The sequence below is a fragment of the Kogia breviceps genome, chromosome 13 (genome assembly GCF_026419965.1).
Source record: "Kogia breviceps isolate mKogBre1 chromosome 13, mKogBre1 haplotype 1, whole genome shotgun sequence".
Taxonomy (NCBI): Eukaryota; Metazoa; Chordata; class Mammalia; order Artiodactyla; family Physeteridae; genus Kogia; species Kogia breviceps.
The window spans coordinates 59,614,228-59,637,083 of NC_081322.1; the positions used below are offsets into that span (position 1 = coordinate 59,614,228).

The following is a 22,856-nucleotide window of genomic DNA, read 5'->3' on the forward strand; positions in this document are numbered from 1 at the left end:
AAAGCCTACTTTCACTTGGTTAATTTTCTTACTACATATGTGATTGATGAATTCAGTTGTTCAACTGGTGGACAGAAAAGAGTGAATGAAATAAAATAGTTTCCCTTCTTCTTGTACTACTATAAAGACAGTAATACTATTCATGTAGAAAGAGAACCAAAAGAATATGTCACAAATATATATCCAGTGTATCATTCCCTATAATTTTAGAATGATAAAACCCTTGAGTAGTCTTCTGGCCCAATTATCTGATCCACATAAAAATATTTTTATGCCCCCAGTTTATATATAAATATATATTCATATTAAATAAGTATCATATATACATATATATGTATAACACATATGGATATCATACATATACACCTAAAGCAGCCCACCAATGTGATATCAAAGGGAATTCCAACATAACTGCAGTAGAAAATTTAAAAAAGGTCTTGTTCATTTTTGAAACATATATTATTGTTTTACTCATGAAGAAATACTTATGTTTGGTCAATTCATATCTCTATAACAAAGAGAAATCTTACCCATATTCATGAAATCAAGTGGCTCCGAAGTTGTACCTAAGTCATTGTCTAGAAAGGTCATTTGTTAAGTTAGGTATTTGAAACTCCTCTCCTAGGAATGAGGTCATGAATTGTCAGGTTCTCAGATCAGCTCACAAAGTCGGCTTGAAGTAATATGCAGCAGGAATAATCCTAACACCGCCCTGAATCCTCAGTGCCTGGCTCTCTTTGGAGCTCTCAGCGACTTCACTCTGATATCAGATCTATTGAGCAATACTTGTTAAGCGTTTTCTATGTGCCAGGTGTTAGACAATCAAGTTGTAACTTTTCTGGATCCAGAAAACCTACTGCCTATCTTGACCTTGAAGACAGAGCCACAGTAGGCTCCCAAACCTTTTTGCAACTATCCCATGGCTGTCTTCCAGGAATACTTAAGCCCCAAAGTAAAATCGAGAATTTGAGATGGGGTTAAGTGGTTCTCCAAGCTACTAAAAGTGTTTGTGTCTGAGGAAACTGATGCTAGGAGACTGATACACCAGCATTTTCTAATAGCATTGATGTTGAGACGTGGCAATTTATTTGAAAACTGTGTGTTCTTAAGTTGGAGACTGATTATACCCATCAATAGATCCAGGCACTGAAAATATGAGTGATATTTAAGTAGTTAATAAATAATAACTTTGAATTATAACTTGTGCTTGATTACCACCTATAGGTTGACTAGTTTTTTTTTAATAATGGAATTCAGTAAGAGAGAAAAAGTTACAATAGAAGGGTAAATTTTGAATAAATGGATGAAGGAATGGATGAAACTATCTGTTAGTCAGTAATTATTACAGGCTAGACACCGTGTCAGACACTTCCTCACTCTCATTGAAATTTCACTAGGTATGCCTCAGTTTGCAGAGGAGGTAACTAATGGAAGGGATGCTGTGCCTTGCCTTAGACTACACACCTGATAAAAAGTTAGGACTGCAATTTGAATCCATTTTATTCTGACTCCAAAGATCGCAAGTAGAAACAAAAACGCTTTAGTCTTAGAACCTGATATTCTTGTTAAAACAGTTGTTGGGAAGTTTGCAAGCCTGTAAATACACGTTTCCTCAGGTCCCAGTTCTCAGTCTTAGGCCAATTTCTGCCTCAAGAAAGGATTTGGAGGGAAAGCATTCTAACAGAGGCAAACCCTGTACAACTGATGATGAGTTGAATGAGAAAGGAGAATAGTAAACTGCTACATTTCAGCACACTTCTGAATTGGAAGATGTAGCTAATTAAAATCTCTCTGAGGAAAGGGTAGAAGAACTTGGTGGGGGAGAAGGAGTGACGGGAGTAGCTGAAGAACTTGCATCTTTCGTTTTTATTATTTAGCCATCAGAGGACACTACGCATACAACAAAGTTCTACTCTTATGAATCGATTTAGGTACAACATCCAGATTGAGTACACGCATACAACAAAGCTCTACTCTTATGAATCGATTTAGATATAACATCCAGATTGAATACATTTTGTTTCCTTTATTTTATTTTGCTTACCAGTTGAAGTGATGGTAACAGGAAGAATAGTTACTGAAATACCATAATCCCAAACCCATTCTTCTACCACCAGAACAAAAAGCAATCCGGAAACAAAGTAGGTGACCTCTGATGAGACTAAAAGAAGTGCAATAAAAGGAAGGATAGAATTATTTGGGATTAGAGCTACTAATAATTCTGAATATAATTAATAACAGAACCACTACAACCTATTCTGCAAAAATATTTTCGTAAGAAATGTTTAATGTTCCATCTCTTAACATTCCTCATACCTGAATAAGAACTTTTAAAATATTCCATCTCTGAATAATTGTTGAACTTATAGAAAAATAACAGTACATAATTTCTGTTTTATATTCTTTATACTTAGCATTTTAGAAGGTAACATACAATAAAGAAAAGTTACAATGTAATCAATGCACGCCGATCTGTAACTAGATTGCAAATCTCATTTGAAGATATATTAAGAACTAATGAAAAATTCAGCTCTGTGTTTTCAGAAGAAAAATGTTAAGAGTTTATGGAACAATAACGTTTCTTTGGTACCAGTTATTGCCTAACTTGGAAATGAGTTCCTTTGTGTCTTTGTGATCAAGTGGTATGTTCAGATAGTCATCTGGGAAACATAACGGATAACCATGGATGAAAGAACGTTTCATAAATGACTCATGTGAGTCATTTGTTTCAGAGTGCTGTCCCTGAGTTAGTTCTTTACAGGTCAGTGCCACAGATCTCTAAGAGCCTTGAACATGTGAAGAGTCATGTACTTTGATACGGATCTTTAAGGCTATGGTGGTTCCAAAGATGAGATCCATCAAATTTTAAAATGACAAATACATGTGATATAACACCAAGGTCCCTTTATAATGATATCACTTTCCATAAAAATTACCTTTCTTTCCTTTTAAAACACAGCAAATGATTGGTATGTTCATATAATTTAGGAATTGATCAATCTAGGCAGGCAAACTCCATACTTTTCAAAGCAAAAAGTAAAATAGTCACGTTATGTTTAATTGTGCATAAGTAATTTATGAATGGCATGCCAGCAATTGCCTAGTGGGTGAGCAAGACATGAAGCAAGTAAGCAAGTCTCAGGTGCCAGCCTTTTAAAAGACCTCACACTTATTCCTCTTCAATTCTATTCAATTCAACTCAACAGGTTTCAAAAGTTGAATGGAGAAATCATACTAGCTCCTTTTCTACCATATGGAAATACAATTTCAGTATGTCCGCCCTCTAAATCAAGGCTGTGGAAGGAATTATACGGCAGTATCGTATTGACACCAGCTCTTCCCCTCACATCTCCACTCCTGCTTCCACCAGTGGTTCACAGAGCTTCCATGTTATTATAGGGAAATAGAGATGCCTCCTTTACCAGTATTTACAGATTTTATAGGTTAACTTGAAGCTACTTAGAGATAGCGAACAAATCTTGAACAAGCTGTATTTGCATATATTGATAGAGAAGCATTATGCTTTGTCTATGATATGAGAGACAGCACGATTTAAAGGACGTAGTACAAAATTTGAAGTCAGGATAGCAGTGTTCTAGTCTCACCTTATAGCTTAAATGATATGACCTTGAGCAGATTTTAACCTTTGGGTTAGTCTGATTCTTCCTCTATAAATTGGGAAATGGAGTACTATCTCATCTACCTCAAAAAATTGTTGAGAGGATTTTATTTTAAGATGAAAGCAGTTTTTAATCTATTCTCTGTGATGCACGGGAAAGATATTAGTAGTCAAATGTCCTAACTGGACTCATACTTTCCAGTGTCCTTGCTAAGCCTGATCTCCAGGGTAACAAAATTGTTGAAACAGACAAGAGCCCTGACCCTCAATACATGCCCAAGGCTTTGAGATTACTCTTACATTTTATCTCCAAGATTAAACAAGTCTGGATTCTCAAAGTAATAACTTTGAAGAGTTATGGCACTTATCTCTTCAAGCCCAAAACTAAAGATCTAATAGGCTAAGGGTTTATTGATATCTTTGTACAAATGTTAGTTGTTTTGAGAGAGGAAAGAACGATATAAACTGCGCCAGGCATCCTGAGGTTCTTCACTAATCTCTGCTATGTCAAAACACAGCTTTCTCCAATAAGCCTGTGTCATTGTCCTATCTTTCATTGACTGACTCAAAGGCAAGAGTTAAATAATAACAGTTGGATTTAAAATCTGTCCCTCTACCCCAAACACACACACAACCCACACTTAACTCTCTCCTGTGACTATTTCTTTATCATTTGTGAATAGGCTTGAAAGAGAAAAGTTAATTCAATCTTCAATAGGGAAATGCATGAAGAGAAATTTAAGATAGAATGTTAGAACTCTTGTATCTCCTTAGAAGGAAAGTTTCTTGTCCTAACATACTCTTCGTCTGTCCCAAATTGAATCAATAATGGCACAAAACAAGGTTACCCATTTGAGGAGGCTGTTCTGAAGCTTTTTATTTAAATTCAGTAGTTTTAGCTGACCAAGTTTCCTATACAAGTCACATTTGGCTTCAGGCAATTTTTGTATATTTGCATATTTGTTCCAAAAAATGATGCCCAGTGGTTTTCTAAAGAATTGCACAGTTTGAAGAATCCACAAATTCATTTTTAAAAAGGTGGGAAGAAATTTAACAGAATGTTAAGAATAATTATTTCTTCAACAAAATGGTAAATTTAAAAGAGATTAATTTTTTCCTAGTATATTCTTTCTTATCATTTTTCCTTTGCAACAAGTTTTATACTATTTTGGGGAAGGAAAAAAAATCAAACTAAGCAGAAATATACAAAGCAGAAAATGAAAGTCCTCTGTCATTCCAGCTGGGAGATAACAGTTTGTTGCATAATTCTCCAGATTTCTTACCACTGACATGATGTATTTTACTCTACTCTACAAAAATGAATAATTATACTACACGAAGTGTCTCATAGTCTTCATTTTCCATTTCATATCTCACAAATATCTTTCTACATCAGTATATTAAGCCATTCTTCCTCCTTTCCTTTGAAAAATGTTTAAAGCACCAAAAATTTACCCATAATATCACTAAATAAAAATTCATAGAGTAAAACTATCCATTTATTTCATCCTATTCCATCTTTTAGGAATAGTCACTTAAAAAATTTTGATGGCAGGTTTCCACACTTTTGGAGTCAGATATAGGATACAGATGGCTGAGAAGAAGGCCTGATATTTTTAAAATTTTTATAAAACAAAAACTATTTTGATTTTTGGAGGCATTTAGTTCACTAACGAACAAAGATGGAAAACTAAAACCAATTACCTTTATAATTTGTGTTGAGCCATGAGGGATTTGTTTTGAAATCAGACGGTGCCAGGACATCCAACTCATACACCCTGAAGATGTTACAAATGAACACAGTTTACTCTGGAGGAGGCAGCTCACAACTTTGCATGTCAAGGTTTTGCATGGCGAGTCTTCCCACACAAGGGTAAGTCATCAGCTTTAATCATTTTGTGGCACATTTGAAAACTGGCCGACCTGAATGGCAGCCAAATAACCTCTTTACCCACATTGTCTTCTTTGTCCAATTAAGTCTACTTTGTTCTCCAAGTGGACTTCATTGTATCTGAGGTCTCAGCTGTAGTCTTGGAGGGACCTTCTATCAAATGTGGGAGAAAAAACTAATACTTTGATGAGGGCATAGACTGGGAAGCAACAGGATCCGGGTTCTAATCCTGACAAGTGCTGTTAACTATGAACTTGGGCAGGTTGCTTAACCTCTCTGGGCTTCAGTTTCTTATCTATAACTTGAAGCAACTGATCTCTGAGATCCCTTCCTGTTCTAAAATCTGAGTCTACACAGACGTAGCAAACAAATTTATAGTTAACAGAGGGGAAAGTGTGGGGGAGGGATAAATTAGGAGCTTGGGATTAGCAGATACACACACTATGTATAAAATAAACAACAAGGACCTACTACTGTATAGCACAGGGAGCTATATTCAATATCTTGTAATAACCTATATTGGAAAAGTATTTGAAAAAAATATATATGTCTGAATCACTTTGCTGTACACAAGAAGCTAACTCAACATTGTGAATCAACTTTATATACTTCAATAAAAAAATAAATAAAACGATTTAAGAATGGAGGAAAATGAAAATTAAATCTGAATCTGTAAACTACACATCTCCTACCTTGCCCAAGTTTGTAGTTGCATGCAGCTGGTCAGTCAGCTGCCTCCTGGAGCTTTAAGGCCCGATTACTTCAAATTCCTCACCTCTGATTCCCATTAACTACAAACCCTTGAAATCCCACGTTCAGAGAACCCTGAATATTCTCAGCCCCTCCCTGCTCTGGGTACTGTCTTCGCCATCTCCAGTCCCAGGCAATGGCTGAAACTGTGGGTGAAAACCAGACTCCTCCTCAGTGGGTTTGCCTGTAAGCAAGCTTCATAACATTATTCCCATTGCGAAAGTCTGTATCATCATTTCTGGGCCCCAATTTGCACATTGAAATTGAAAGGCCCCAATTCCCTGCTTACACAATAACATTCAGTTGTATAAACAATCAACTGCTAGGAAACTCTTTGTAGCTATACATAATGTATTTCAAGGAAATCAACATATTGGCAGGCTAAATTTGTAAAGATAAAATTCACCCATAGCAAGACAAGAAAAATTACCTGTAAACATGCCTCACACTTACATAAAAATATCTTTTAAAATACATGTATTACTTTGTCCTCATGATAACCCTCTTTTGGATTATTACCTCCATTTTGACAAATGAAGATAACTGAAGTAAGAGAAGCTCTCTGGCTTAGTCACGATAATCCAGGAAATTAGTAAGAACCTGGGCCGGAACGCAGATCTCTTGCGGAGCACAGGCTCCGAACGCGCAGGCTCGGCGGCCATGGCTCACGAGCCCAGCCGCTCCGCGGCATGTGGGATCTTCCCGGACCGGGGCACGAACCTGTGTCCCCTGCATCGGCAGGCGGATTCTCAACCACTGCGCCACCAGGGAAGCCCAAGATCTCCTGACTCACAGTCCAAAGCTATTTCCAATATATATCAGAAAATATTTAAATTGGATGTAGATTATCTCTAAATTCCCTTCTGGTTCAAACGTCCTCTAATTCAACATCAGCCCAGGGAGTAATAGCTTCACTTTCTTTCTATGATCATCCTCCAGAAGTAAGAGGAACAATCCTGCCTGGTTCTATTCACTCCATTTCATGATTGTTACTTTTACCATTTTCAAAGGGGACACATTTGCTTATTTTACTTTGAAAAACAAATTAAGAAAATATACCATTAAAACATTTTGCATCATTTATTCCATAAAGACATGTTGAGTATTCAGTATGAACTCCTTTCATATTGGATCTGAACTTCTGAATTGCTTGAAGGCGATGTGCTACTTACTTGAGCATCATGTAGTACATGCCCAGAGCTACATAGTACACAGTGTAGAAGAGGATGACACATATGAGAAGGTTCTGCAAAACAACCTGAAGAGAACACAGGGGTGAGCTCCAAAAGCCTGGGCTTTTTCACATGGTTGTTGGTAATGAGTCTGACAAACAGAAGACGATGAATGACTGCTCGATAGCGCTGGCTAGGCTTGTTTTGCTTGGAGACCCACGGGGTGGGAAGGACTTCAAAGTACACAATGAAAGTGTTGCTGACGGGAGAGGCTGGCATAGTACATATTTGTAGCAAGGATTAATGCAGTACATAAATCCACACCACCTGCTCTCCATCTACCACAACAAAGTTCCTAAGTGCCAATATTTATATTTTTACTTGACCAAATGATTCTAAATCTCAGCTGCCATGATAGTAAAAATATGAGAACAGCTAAGAAATTTTGAAAAGTATAAACATAAAATTACACAGCAACAGTTAAACTCCCGTGCAAGCATTTACAGACTAATTGGCTAAAGCACAATAGATGGTCCTGAAATGGATCTTACCACATATGAGACTGAAGAAGGAGACCTCGCAGATGAATGGGGAACAGAGGAATTATTCAACAAATAGTGTTGTGAAAATTGTTTAACTTCTAGATAGAAAAATCCCATTAGATTCCAGTCTTGCATGAGACACCAAAATAAACCTCAAATGAATTTAAGGCTTAAATGCCAAGAAACAGAACAGGAGAAAATATCTGCCTGAAAATATATCACAGGCAAAGGATTGATATCTATTCAATACAATATATAAACACATATGAATATAAAAAAGACAAACCAATGAAAAAAGTGACAAAGTATATAAATAGGCAGTTCATGAGAATAAACATTTTAAAAGCCAATGAGCAATTGAAAATGTGTTGGACCTATTAATCTTTTAAAAATACAGTCTTGTGAATATAATAAATATGTTAGCATTTCACATCGGAATTTTTCAGTTTATTCTTTTTCCTTTTTTTTTTTTTTTTTTTTTGGTGGTACGCGGGCCTCTCACTGCCGTGGCCTCTCGCATTGCGGAGCACAGGCTCCAGACGCGCAGGCTCAGCGGCCACGGGCCCAGCCGCTCTGCGGCATGTGGGATCTTCCCGGACCGGGGCACGAACCCGTGTCCCCTGCATCCGCAGGCGGACTCTCAACCACTGCGCCACCAGGGAAGCCCTCTTTTTCCTTTTGAATCTTTTAAAAAGTCATCTTGTTTAGTCAACACTTTATGATTATTCATTTTCTCTGAATAACCGATTCACCAACTTTACCAAGTCTTTTAATTGGCCGGGGTACAGAAGGAGCCCTCCACTAAAGGCCAGAAGAGAAGAAAGTTAGCACAGAGTACACCACAACCAACTGGCTGAATGGACTAAATTTACAGATTTACCAAGAACTCACTTCTTCCAACTATCTAAAAATGGGTTGTCTCTTAGGCCTAAGAGGGCCATAAGAAACCCAGACTCCAGGGTTCTGAGACCTTCAGAATCCTACTCCTACTCTCGCCATCCCCACGTCATTCTCAGCCCCTCCTACCCTTTGCCTGTAGATTCCCCTTTGCTCAGCAAGTCCCTTCTCTCTCTGCCCAGTATTCTCATCCTCTCTTTGCTCTTTAGTATTTCCCACTCCTTGTCCCTATTCCTTCCTCCCTCATGATTCTTAGTCTCCTCTTCTCCTCATTCTTTCCTTTTAAAGTTTATTTTACTATTATTTTTCTTGAAATATATTTGACATTTAACCGTGTGTACATTTAAGGTGTATACGTGTTGATGTGATACATTTACATACTGTAATGTGATTGCCATTGTAGTGATAATTAGCACCTCTATCATGTTAGATAATTATCAGTTCTGTGTGTGTAGCTGGAATAATTAATATCTGGTCTCTTTTCAAGTATGACAATTATAATACAATATGATGCTATATTCACTCTCCTGCGCATTAGATCTCTAGGACTTATTTACTATTAGCTGTAAATGTGTACCCTTAAACAATACCTCATTTATTTTTTAAGACCTGGATAGCCTTGTGGTTTCATGATAGCTGACACAACGCTTTTTAAGGGAAGAAGTAAAAGAATGAGTGTAAAGGAGACCTTCTTCCCACAGCTCTCTGTCTTTCATTGGAGGATAAAAAATCTTTCCTAGAAGCCCCCATCAGATGTTCCGTGATGTCTCAGTGACCTCCACTTCATCATGTGCTCCCTTCCTGAACTACCACAGGCAAAGCGAAAAGCAGTTTACCATGATAGGCTTCGAACGTGGGAACTTTGCTCTCAGAGATAGGCACCTACTGCCTTAATAAAAATTAGTTCTTTTAGCAAAGAAGAAGAAAGAAAAGAGGGGTGTGCTGTGGGGTGGGCAACAAACAGTGTCCTCCAGGCAGAGGAATCAAAATGGAAATAACAAAAAGCCCTCACTTGTACAGAAGATGATTTAGAGGTCAAGAGAAAATATGAAAGTTTTACCTGAGTTGAAAGTCCAGATACGGTGCCCATATTTAAGTTGGATGAATTCCTGCCCAATTATTGAGATGAGAATCTGCTGAAGGAATATGGTATTATGACAGGGAGCAACCTTGGGGCTTTTGCAGCCTTATAATTTTCTGGAGGGTCACACGTCTTTGGTTTGCTTTACTCTTTATTCTGTACATTAATATCAATTTGTTTTTCTTTTAATTTGGGCATTAATAGCCTCTAGTTGAAATATTTCTAGATGATTGCTTACTGCATTTCCATGCAAACTAAGATAAATAATACATATCTCTATACTAATATACGGTCAAACATGAAACTATTCTTATTTCTATGTTAATACTGAAATTTAAATAACATTTTTAATCTTTAAATATACTCACTTGCTATAGAATTTTGCTTTCATAATCCAAGAAGAGGATTGTGCTACATACTCTGAAAACCCACAAATACTAAATATGTGTAAGATATTTGGAACTATTTTTTTAAATGAAATCATAATTTGTGGGAGAATGTATTTATTGACAAATTCAACATATAGATGTACCTACTTTTCCCAACAAATTTATAAAATACTATATATAAATAGAATGATATAATAATGCATTTTAAAATTGTTTTGAAAGGAATATTTTGAAAAACAAGGCACTCTTTTTGTAAATAATTATTTTTTCTGCCTGAATAATAAATCTAGATTTTCAAATCATAATTTTTCTATAAGCAAATTCAATTGCCTCTGGTTACAAGAGCCAGTATAGGCAATTGCCTCTGCCTATAATCTGTACTCTGTACAGCCTACAAAAGTAACTTGCTAAAACGCAATCAGACCATGACATTCCCCTGCTGGCTATCCTTGGATGGCTTCACCCTGTCATCAGGATTCATTCATCCATTTTTTTCATTTGACAAATAGTCACTGGACTGGGTGGCAATGTAAGATGAATTGGATGTGGTCCTAGGCATACATACCCAGTGTAGCAGTGTTTTTCAAATGTATAAATATCAGACTCACCTTGAGGGCCTGTTAAAACAGATTTCTGGGCCCTAGCCCCAGAGTTTCTGAGTCAGTAGTTCTGGGGTGGGCTCCAGGAATTTGCATTTCTAACAACGTCCCAGGGGTTGCTAGCACTGCTGCTTCTAGGATGAAGCTTTGAGGACCACTGATCTAGAGGCAAGAACGGTGAACAGCTACAACACTGAGAGAAACGTTAGGGGTGAGGAGTGTACACAGTACTGTGGAAACCCTAGGGAGAGACGAGTATGTGTGGAGGCAGGATGGCAAGGAATACTTCTCCAGGAGAACACGTTCAGCAGTAATGTTCACTGAGGGCTTGCTATGTACCTGGCACCATCTATGCATTCTCATATAATCCTCATAAAAATTCTGAAAGGCAAGTCTATTCATTTAGTTCAAGTCTATTATTATTATTTTTTTTTTTTTAGAGAAGAATCATGAGGCTCAGGGAGGTCTAGTTACTTTTTCAAAGTTTGTCAGTAAATTGCAGGGCTGGGATTCAAAGCCTGCTCTCTAACTCTTCACAATTATGCTGGGATGAGGGCGAGGGGTTCTGTTTGAGGCAGGAGAAGTACCTGCAAAGAGGTGGTGGTGGGGAGGGTAGGGAGAGAGTTTAAAGAGTTGGGGTCAGATCATGAAGGGAATTTTATGCCGTGATGAGGAACTTCCAATGTCTCTGAAGGCCAAGGGGAGACTGTGAAAGATTTAAGAAGGAGCAGTATAGACTGGAGAGCGGACATTAAGCACTGAAAGAAATGATAGCTTTGTGACATGATAGAGGTGTTAGCTAATGCTCCGGTGGTAATCATATTGCAGTATATAAATATATCAAATCAACTTGTTGTGCCTCTTAAACTAACACAGTGTTGCATGCCAATTATATCTCGATTAAAAATGCAAAACATAAAATAAAGTAAATGGGTTTGTAATACTCTAAGCCAGTGGTGGAGATGGAGAAGAAGACAAATGTGCGAGCTAGTGAGGAAAGAGAATCACCAGGTTGTGGAGGTTAAGGGAGAGGGGCAGTCGATCTAGCCCCATTCTATCCAACAGATTTCTATAAATAAATCATACATATTCCATAAATAAATAGATATTATAATGCAAGCCACGTTTGTCATTTAAATTTTTCTATTAGCCACTTTCATAAAAGTAAAAAAGGATGGAACTAATCTGAATAAAATTTTACTTAACCCGATATATCCAACATATTTCAACATATTTTAAATATTAAAAGTTATTACTGAGATATTTGTTTGTTCACAGTACATCTTAGAATCCCGGAGTGGATTTTACTTACAACACATCTCAACTTGAACTAGTCACTTTTCAAGTGCTCCATAGCGATGTGTAGCCAGTCGGTACTGTATTAGACAATGTGGCTCTAACCATTGCCTTTCCTTCCAGCCTTATCCCCTCAACCCTGCCCCAAACACTTGAGAGTCTAACTGCACTTACTATTTATTGTGGGATTAGTATGTGCCAAGCACTGTACCCATATTTTCTCATTTTATCCACCCCTCCCCCTACCCCACCATTATGGATTTGGGTAACTATCATCTGTATTTCACAGATTTAGAAACTGAGGCAAAGAGAGGTTAAATTTACCCCAGCTCATGTAGCCTGTATGTGTCAGGGCTCCAGTCCAGATTTGCTGGGTATCAGAACTCTCTTCACCCTGGGCTGTCTTGCCTTCCACATGGTAGGCTTGAAATAAAAGCATGCTGAATAATCAATTCTAGTTCAACACTTTCTTTTTAAAATTATGGAAACTGAGACTTGGATAGGTTGAGTGAATGGCCCAAGGTCATACCATTATTTAGTGCCAGAGGTGGGATAGGAAAAAAATGGTATTGAATTACCAAAGGAAAGGCACTTAATAGTGCTGCCCAAATGACCGAACACATAACTTCATTCTGATACAAATATCATTAGTGCACTTTAGGAAAATCCAATATATAAGAACCAGAATTTGTAGCAGTCTCAATATATAGCTAGTGCCAAAATTTTTATTTATTCTTTTTTTTTTTTTTTTTTTTGCGGTACGCAGGCCTCTCACTGTTGTGGCCTCTCCCGTTGCAGAGCACAGGCTCCGGACGCGCAGGCTCAGCGGCCATGGCTCACGGGCCCAGCCGCTCCGCGGCACGTGGGATCCTCCCGGACCGGGGCACGAACCCGTGTCCCCTGCATCGGCAGGCGGACTCTCAACCACTGCGCCACCAGGGAAGCCCTATTTATTCTTTTAAAATATATATTTGGATCCTGAATCAAACTATTAAAAATATATTTATGTGACTTTGGGCTATTTGAAGTTGACTGGATATTTGATAATGTTAAAGAATTCTTGTTAATATTTTAAAGTGTTATCATGGTATTGTGATTATTTATTGAGTCCTTATTTTTAGAGGTATATACACAAATACTTGCAGATGAAATAATATGATTTCCGAGTTAGCTTCGAAGTAAAAGATGGGAGAATAGGTGGGGATGTAGATGTAACGAGATTGAATTTGGTTGATAACTGTGAAGCTTGGTGACGGATAAAGGGAATTCATTCTATTTTTACATTTGCATGAATACACCTATTTGTTCATAATAATTTTGTAAAAAGTTCTCAATAAATTTATTTAACCAGTGAACATCTATACAGACTTTTAAAATATGATTTTATTAATAAAAAAATTGAGGAACATCCCTATTCCCTAGGGGATGGTGTAGGGGGTCACCCTTGTTTAATATCTATATGTGCCAGAAGCCGAGCTAGTGGCTTTGCAAACCTCGTTTCCTTTAATCCTCACAACACTGCCCAATAGGAAGTCTTATCCATAATTTATGGTAAGAAAAAAAATGCTGGCACTTTGCCTTGTGTGCCCCTCTGGGGTCAAGGACACCACGGTTTCAGGGGGTTTATGAGAATGTACTCTGGACCATTGAGACGTGGGGAAGAGGGTCACTGGGAAGTTCCGCAGACTCAGCAAAGTCCCAGGGACTGGAGGGCATGTCGTTCTGTTGGATTGTCCAAGGCAATGAGGAGGCATTTAGCTAAACGTTGTATGTTCCTTGTGATTGCATTCCTGCTACAGCAAACCTAATTCTTCAGTTTCACACACACACACACACACACATTTCTCAATATTGTCTTGTACCTTTGTGAAGGTCACTCTTAGGTACTGCTGTTTCCTTTGTGTTCACCTCCTCTTTGGCACTCTAGCCATACTTAAGTATGGATACCTTCTGTTCCTAGGGAAGTCCAATGATATCCCCTGGTCTAAAATTAACTCCTCCTCTCTTTGGAAAGCTAACTCCCACTCATCTTGTCAGGTCTCAGCTGAGACCTCACTTCCTCCAAAAAGCTTTCCCTGGCTTATTATTCTGTGTTGGGTGCTCTCTAACACTCCTTTGTCCCTAACATAGCCCTCATTAGTGTGAATATGGGTAGCAATTGATTGTACCTGGGGATTTATCAGAGGAAAGTTGTATTCATTTGAGGTTTCAGAATCCTGCCAGGGCCAGCGTCTTTGTAAGGACTAGAGTGGGACCAGGCAGAGCATGTGCAGGTGGTTCCCTGAGGACTCAGAACTTTAGTGGAGCCTGAATGCTCTAACTGCATATAACTCACTCAACTGTCTTGCCAGATCCTATACTGGTTTGACTGGGAATAATTCAAAAAAGAAAACCTACTCATTCCATCCTTCCGACTGATAGCCACCTTTCACTCTTCTCTTCATTTGTCTCTTAAATTTCTCTTATTGTCCATTTGATAACACTCTGATGGGATGTCTTCCACATGCTGTTTTATGGAATTTCTTCAAGGAATTGCTAAAAGATATGCTACCTAATTGCTCTACAATACCCCATTTCATCTAGGAGGGACTGGGAGGGAAGGGATGTGTCCATTGTACTCACTAATGTATTTTTAGTGTTTGCCATGGTACCTGGCACATAGTAGGTACTCAAGGAAATAAAATGAACGACTCATTACGGTCTTAGGGTTAATAGAAGCATGGCTGATTTCCAGTCTGCACACAAGTTGTTTAAGGAGTATCCATTATTATTAGTCAGAGCTCAGACCGCAAAGAACACCACCTCATATAAAAGCAATCTTTGAGTACAACGAGATAGTAATCAATCAGCAGATAATTATCAAGTGTTGATATTGTGCCCAAAGCTGTTTCAGACATTCTGGCATTACAAAGGAAGTGAAGCAGACAAAATTATCATACAGTAAACACTCAGAACAAGCAAATATATCCAATATATGACCCTTTAAAGTATACTTGTACTGTATAGATTAGCTCACCCTTCAAAATAAACACATGAAGTAGGATTATAATCTTATAGATAAAGAGAGGTTCAGAGAAATTAAGGATATTCACAAAGCTGGTCACTGGTAGAGTTGCGATTTTATATCAAGTTTATTAACTCTGAGGCAGAAATTAAACTTTATGGTTATGATTATAAGGGCAAAACTACCTCACAGAAGAGAGATAACCTAGGTTTCATAAAGATATAGACTGTAAGAATCATAATGGTCCACACTCTTCATATTTAATATCAGCCTACCTGTCCTTTAAGTGGTCCTCAAATTGTATTGTTCTTAAGAAATACAAAGTGTTTGCATGTGAAAAGTACAAATTCCTCATACCCCATACCTTATATATTCGGATTCTGTAGATAGTGGATAGGACCCAGGTGTTTGCATTTTAACAAATCTCTCAGATGATCCCAATGCAAAGATGCATTTTAACAAATCTCTCAGATGATCCCAATGCAAAGATCTACTGAGGACATAGGCATGAGTCCAGGTGATAAATAGAAACCTAGCTTTCTCCTGTAGTTTCTTCCTGAGGCAGGATTTCTTAATGGGAATTGGATGGACAGCTAAGAAAACTGGGTTCCTGAGGTAAATGGACAAGATGGCCAAGAGACAAATTTCCAATGGAAATAAAAAAATAAAATCTTTTACTTCACTACTAATAAAAAAACGCACACGAAAACAATGAGACAATACTGAGCTCCTACCAAGTCAGCCAAAATAGTTTTCTTTTTTGAAAAAGAATAACTTGTTCTGGTGAATAAAACCTTCACTGTTCTAGACTGCTGATGTGAGTGGAATTTAGTGCAAGTCTATTAGAAAGCAACATATCAATAGGTATTTTCAAAATACATACTGTGATTCTGAACCCAAATATATATTTCTGGTAAGAAACAAAAAGTCTGAATGGTGTTTGTCTTTACATGGTAAAAGCATTTCTTCTTTTATTACTGTATTTTATAAATTTTAAATGAAAGAATGAAAGAAACCTAGTCTCTAGCAGTTACAGATTGCTAGATTGTGGCAAATTTCTCAGTGATATTTTTATCTGTAAAATTAGGCAGTGGTGTTTTTAACCCTTTTGCACTCATTATCTTGTTGAAGAGCTAATGTAAACTATGGACTATACAGAAAAATAAATATGCTCACGTATACACAAAAAATGTGTGCAAATTCAATGTTGTTAAGAACCTCAGAAGCCCACTGTGGATCCCAGATTAAGAATTCCTAATCTTGAAGGATAATTCTAACTATACAGGCATCATTTAAGTGCATTTAAAATTCTGTAGGGGAGAGATCATCTCCATCCCCATTGAAGAACTAAAGAAAGCATCAACGTACTTATCATATAAACAACTATGGCAAATGCTGCAAGCTATATAAATATTATTTGTAGGATAGTATTTTAAATTATATTTCAAATTTCATTATGTTCATTAGGCTCTTTCTCTAGTTGTAGGGAACAGAAAGAGCATGCCCTCTTAATAGTGATAATTGAAAAAATTTCAGAATCAATTGAGAAAACTTTTAGTAGCTGCTCAACTATACTTTGCCATCATTCAGGACCTACAGCAACTCAGAAGATAAGCACATAGTGGCACTGGAGACCCAGTACATGCTTAGGACTAAACTCTTCTGGTCTCTGTTTCTCTCTGTGTTTTTCCTTTTAACTCTTCTCTCAACTAATCAACTCCCTCTCATGGAAATACGAAAAAAAAAAAAAAAAAAAGAAAGAGAGAGAATCTGACTAGATAAACCAATCACTATCTGATCTTTGGCAGAGCCTGGTTGGATTGAGCGTTATCAGCAGGTGCTGACGGACAGTGGGTAGTTGGCTGGGCTGTGGATGGGACTGTCTTTGAGTCAAATGAACTTCTCTAAAGCAAACAGGCATGTCCAATTATAGAGTTCACGTCATACGAAGCATGGCAACCTATGTAATAGGTACCCCACAAATGGGGACAGTACCTAGAACACTTCCCAGAAATTGGCAGAGTAACCAGCAGGCCTCTCATGTATTTGCTGCTGTTAAACTATTAGTAAGTCAAACATCTGGAAAACAAGGTTAGATATTGACTTTTAAAAATCTATATGATGGGCTTCCCTGGTGGTGCAGTGGTTGACAGTCCGCCTGCCGATGCGGGGGACGCGGGTTCGTGCCCCGGTCTGGGAGGATCCCGCGTGCCGCGGAGCGGCTGGACCCATGAGCCATGGCCACTGGGCCTGCGCGTCCGGAGCCTGTGCTCCGCGGCGTGCCAGGGGGGTGGGGCCGCAGCGGTGAGAGGCCCGCGTACCGCAAAAAAAACAAAAACACAAAACTATATGATGGTGTTGGTTATCAAGATTGAGGTAGTTCTGGGGGGTAGGGGAAGATGAAGTAAATTCTCTTGTTTTCATGTACTGGTTAGCAGTTTTTTCAGTCAATTCAGGTCTTCACAATTTCTTTCCTAGCTTCTAAAGTTCAAAAAGTTCTAAAATACGAAAGAGGCCCCAGCTGCCTCTTTGATTTTCTAACTTCTAGCGATTATTTAAATAATATACATTCATTAATTCAGTCCCCAAAGTATTTGGTAAAAAAATAAAAATATAAACAAATCTGACTGTCAACCTAAGAGTCATTGTGGGAAATTTGGAAAACAATAACATGAAGCAAAAAAACAAAAAAAACCCCATAATTCATGATTCAGACAAATCTAGGTTAAACTGCTATTCAACAACAAATTGCTATCAATTCTTTTGGTCAACATCTGTAGCTTACAGCGATTGGAAGTCAGTGGAGGCCTTAGGCCTCTCTCCCATAACCTCAATTCAGTATCTAGAAACTATAAATCTGATAGGAAACGTGAATGTCTTAATGGTGTTTGTCTTTAGATGTGGAAATCATGGGTATTCCCTTCTCCCTTTTCTGTATTTCATAAATTTCTAATGAAAGAGAAAACCCAGATTTCTGTATGTTACAATAATAGCAAGTCCTTCTTAAAACTGTGCCAAATATACTGGCATTTATTAGCAAACAAACAAAAAATATTTATGCAACCTGTTTTGAAAACTTGGGGAAGTTCCACTCTCTGTCTCTTTGACAAACACCTTGGATTTGTCAGCTTTACTCTGAGGCAGTCACAGTGACATCTTGAAGCCAGAATACCTACCCTGGCCAGATCAGTTGACAGATTCCTCCAGGAAGTAGGGGTACTTCCATGCAAGAACATGGAGCTCTAGATCTTGGTGCTTCTCTGATGGTATTTAGGTTACTGAGCTTCCCAGATTCCATTACCTTGTTCAGGTAAGGATAGCGAGGCCTGCTCAATTTTGCATATTTTGACAACACTCATTTCGCCAGTGGAAAAAAATAACTTGTTCTTATTTTCATTAACAAAGTCTTTGGGATAGGTTTTAATAGTAATTTTTGAACTGCCTGATAACCTCTTCAAGTGCAGATTCCTGATACGGATATTTCAGATGCTAAACAATAGGTACTGGGGTGTAGCGCAACATTCATCTATGCACAAAGATCTCAAACTATATTATACCAAGGTATTTTGTGTTTCACACAAAAATATATTTTCAAAATAAATCTATTTTTATATTAATATTCATATCTTCCCCTTTAAATGGCTCAAAACTTAACTATAGCCTTTGCAAAAAAGATGACTAGGGCTAATATGTGAGGATAAAGTGAAATTGAAACATTTATTTCTCAATGGTAAAAAGTAAAAATAAAATTTTCAAAGAATTTAAGTATTTTTTTCCCAAACTCTCAGATGAGCAAGGACATTTCCTATATAGCCACAAAACTATTATCATACACAAGAAATTTTACATGGATACAAAATATGATTCATATAGAGTCCACATTGAACTTTCGCCAATTGTCCTCAAAATCTGAAGAACCTAGAATCAACTGAACTTTCACATGTTACATTTGGTTGCCATAGCTCTTTAGTTTCATATTCTGAATTTGTCTGATAGTTTCCTCATGATTAGAGTCTCTGGGGAAGAATTCTACACAGGTAACATTGTGTATTTCCCAAGTGTCTCATGAGGAGATACATAATATCACTTTGTCTCATTATTAGTGGTGGTCAATTTGATCACGTGGTAAAGGTGATGTCTGCCAGATCTCCCTATTTCAATTGTACAGTTAATCTTTTGCATTTGATAAGTAATCTGTAAGGCCACACTTGAGACTATGTGAATGCCTTGCTTCTTCAAAACTTTTACCCATTAGTTTTTCACATCTATTGACAGACCTTGTCTGAATCAATTATTTACACTGGTATTGTAAAATAGTGATTTTCTCATTTTATTTTTTTCCTCTACATATTAGTACACACTTGTCTATAACTTCCCTTCTTACCCTTGAACTTATGTATTTATTATTCATCTATTTTTGGTAACATGTTCTTTTTTATATTTTCAAAAATGCATTAATACCATGATTTTTGTTGATGCCAAAATTGTCCCAAATTGACCACTTTGAGCACCTATATCTCCAGTGTTCATTTTATGTATCCCCATCATTTTCTTTGTACTTCTTTGCTTTCCTTCACAATCTGACATTCCAATGAGATACTGCCTTTATCATTACTATATTTCCATGTGATTTTTCATCTACCTGTGAGCTTTCTATTCTCTCCCATTACTTTCTCCTTCTATCTATTCAAGAATCAATATCACAGTTTTAATTACAGAAGCTTATAGTATGTTTTAATAAAGTCATCCCTCATTGTTCATTTTTCTCATGGCTATTTTTATGTTTATTTTTCCATATAAACTTCAAAAATCTACTTGAATAGCTACATAATCTTTTGTTTTTCTTATTATGATCATGCTAGATTTATCAATAAGGTGGGAATAAATGATAGCTTTATAATGTTTACTCATGCTATCCAAAAACAAGAAAAATCCCCAAATTTATGCAAATTATTTTATATTTTTCAGAAGTATTTTAATTTTTCCTGACATAGATTTTACACATTTTCTATTAAGTTATTTTAAATGAATTCTCCTTTTGCTACTAATGTAAACTGAAGGTTTTTCTTCTGTTACATCACCTAATCAGCTATTGTTTACGTATAAAAAGGCTTATGATGTTTGTTTTTAGTTTAATATTCTGTTACTTTTACTGAATTTCTAAAAATTATATTAGTGTTTTCAGTCTTGTATTTTTCCAAATATACTGCAATATCATCTGTAAATAGAGATAGTTTCACTTCTATTCCAATTCTCATGGCTCTGTTGTTTGAGTCTGATTGCACTGACTAGTGCCTCTACTACACTTTTATTTATTATTATTTATTTACTGATATAAAATTTTAATGAATACAAAAAATAGTAAGTACAGGACTATAGTCTTAATTAATACAGGTGAAAAAGTTCTTAACAAAATATATAGCAAATTAAATCCCGAAAAAATAATAAATAATAAAAATAATAAAATATGCATCATTGAATTTTGTTAGAGGAAAAAATGGCTGAGTGAACACTAGGGAAACAATCAGCTCTCACTCCCACAGTCTGTTTTCCTCTCTGCAGCCAGAGAGAGCCTGTAAAGACCTGAGTTGGGCCACCTCCCTCCTCAGTAATAAACTTTCTATGGCTCCCACCACCTTCAGAAGGCCCAGCTCCTCAGGTGCCATTCCACAGCTGATGCCCGCCCACCTGCTCTTTGGTCCCAAGAGACACAGTTAGACTTGCAGTTTCAAGAACTTTCCCGGTTCAGTATGACATCCAAGCCCAGGCACATGCTAGTTCTTGTGCCTGGAAACCCTTCCTTACCTCATCCTACTGTCGGGTTCCAGAAATTAGAAGCGCTCCACACAATCCATGGTCTCGATTAAGGAGGACCATGGGCCAAGAATGACTCACCTCTCGGTACCCCAAACTCTAGTGCAGAGAGAGTGGAAGGCGAAAAGTCCTAGGACGACAGCATCCTCTACATCCGGGCCCGGAGGCTAGTAGGACGAGGGTCCCAGTGGCTGGTAGCCCGAAGCCCACCCACTCACCAGCTTCCAGCTCACTGTAGCCCGCCAACCCTGTGAAGTGGGCGGGACCGGGGCGGGGCCTTCAAGCTTAGTGGACTCCCCATTCGTTTGGCGCTGGTCGGGGCGTGACCTCGGCTGACCTGCGCTCCGAGCCTCTGTTTACCGCGTGTAAAAGGCACGCAAGGCCCAGGGCGCCGCCTTCAGGCCCCTGGAGGAAGGAGGGTCGGTGCGGAGCCGAGCACGCAGCCAGGCCGGAGTCGCTGCTCCTACAAAGGCGCAGAGGTTGGTGCTAGTCTCTTCTTCCTCCTTCCTTGCTGGACGCCTACGAGCCGCCTGGGAAGCAACCCGACCCAGGGCTCCGGTGTCCACCAAAGCGGTGCACTGATTCCCCGCCCCCGCCATACACACACACACCAGCCACCTCTAATATATTTTTAAATAGTAGTGGTGTTAGTGGGTACCCATGCCTTGTTTTTGGCCTTAATGTGAATGCCTCTAGTCTTCGCTAGTAAGTAACATACTGACTTTAGGACTGCATTGTGTGTGTGTGTGTGTGTGTGTGTGTGTGTGTGTAGTTATAATCATATATTAACACTAAAGAAGAAATTGTTCAGCTCCTATTCAACATTTTATTCAAAGTTTTTATAATCAGGAATGGTTGTTAATTTTTGTCAAAGGCCACTTTAACATCTGTGAAGATTATCATATGACTTTCCTCTTAGATTTTTGGAATAATATCACCTGGTCATGCTATTTAATTTTTATGATGAATTCTTGGATTCTATTTGCTCATATGTTATTTAGATTTTTACTTCCATACTCATAAGTGAGATTGATCTGTAGTTTATTTTTTGTGCTCTCTTTATAAGGTTTAGAAGACAATATGATTCTTGTTTCATAAAAATATCTTGTGGCTTTTCTTCTTTTTCTATACTCAGAAATAATTTAAGTAAGTTGAGAGTATACTATCTTTGCAGATTTGGGAGGATTCCCTTGTGAATACTGGGCCTAGTCCTTTTATAATAACCTTCCCCATTTATTCTATGAAAACTGGAAGACGTTATGTGATTCTACAAAGCAGAATGTTCCAACCAACCAGCAGCTTTACAAAGCAAATGTCTTATGTATTCTTCAAGGTCTCGCTCATATATCATATTCACACTCCACCCTTCATTCAAGGACAGAATCAATCCCTCCTTATTTATTTATTTATTTAAAAAAATTATTTATTTATTATTTTTGCCTGCGTTGGGTCTTCGTTGCTGCGTGCGGGCTTTCTCCAGTTGCGGTGAGCAGGGGCTACTCTTTGTTGTGGTGTGCGGGCTCCTCATTGCGGTGGCTTCTCTTGTTGGGGAGCACGGGCTCTAGGTGTGCGGACTTCAGTAGTTGCAGCACACGGGCTCAGTAGTTGTGGCTTGCGGGCTCTAGAGTGCAGACTCAGTAGCTGTAGCGCACGGGCTTAGTTGCTCCGCGGTATGCGGGATCTTCCCGGACCAGGGATCAAACCCGTGCCCCTGCATTGGCAGGCAGGTTCTTAACCACGGCGCCACGAAGGAAGTCCCTTCCTTATTTCTTTTACATCCATAGCATTATGCATATGTCTTA

At 38.0% G+C, this 22,856-nt stretch overlaps 1 protein-coding gene across 1 annotated transcript; it reads right to left on the reverse strand.

Annotated features, from left to right (window-relative positions):
- Positions 1-352: 352 nt before the first annotated feature.
- On the reverse strand, positions 353-8,973 carry TMEM244 (transmembrane protein 244). The gene is made up of 5 exons (XM_067011199.1): positions 8,965-8,973; positions 7,433-7,518; positions 5,324-5,397; positions 2,045-2,170; positions 353-411 (listed from the first exon to the last, which is right to left on the reverse strand). Exons 1-5 carry the CDS (start codon positions 8,971-8,973, stop codon positions 353-355), a joined length of 354 nt encoding a protein of 117 aa, XP_066867300.1.
- Between the last annotated feature and the right edge of the window lie 13,883 nt (positions 8,974-22,856).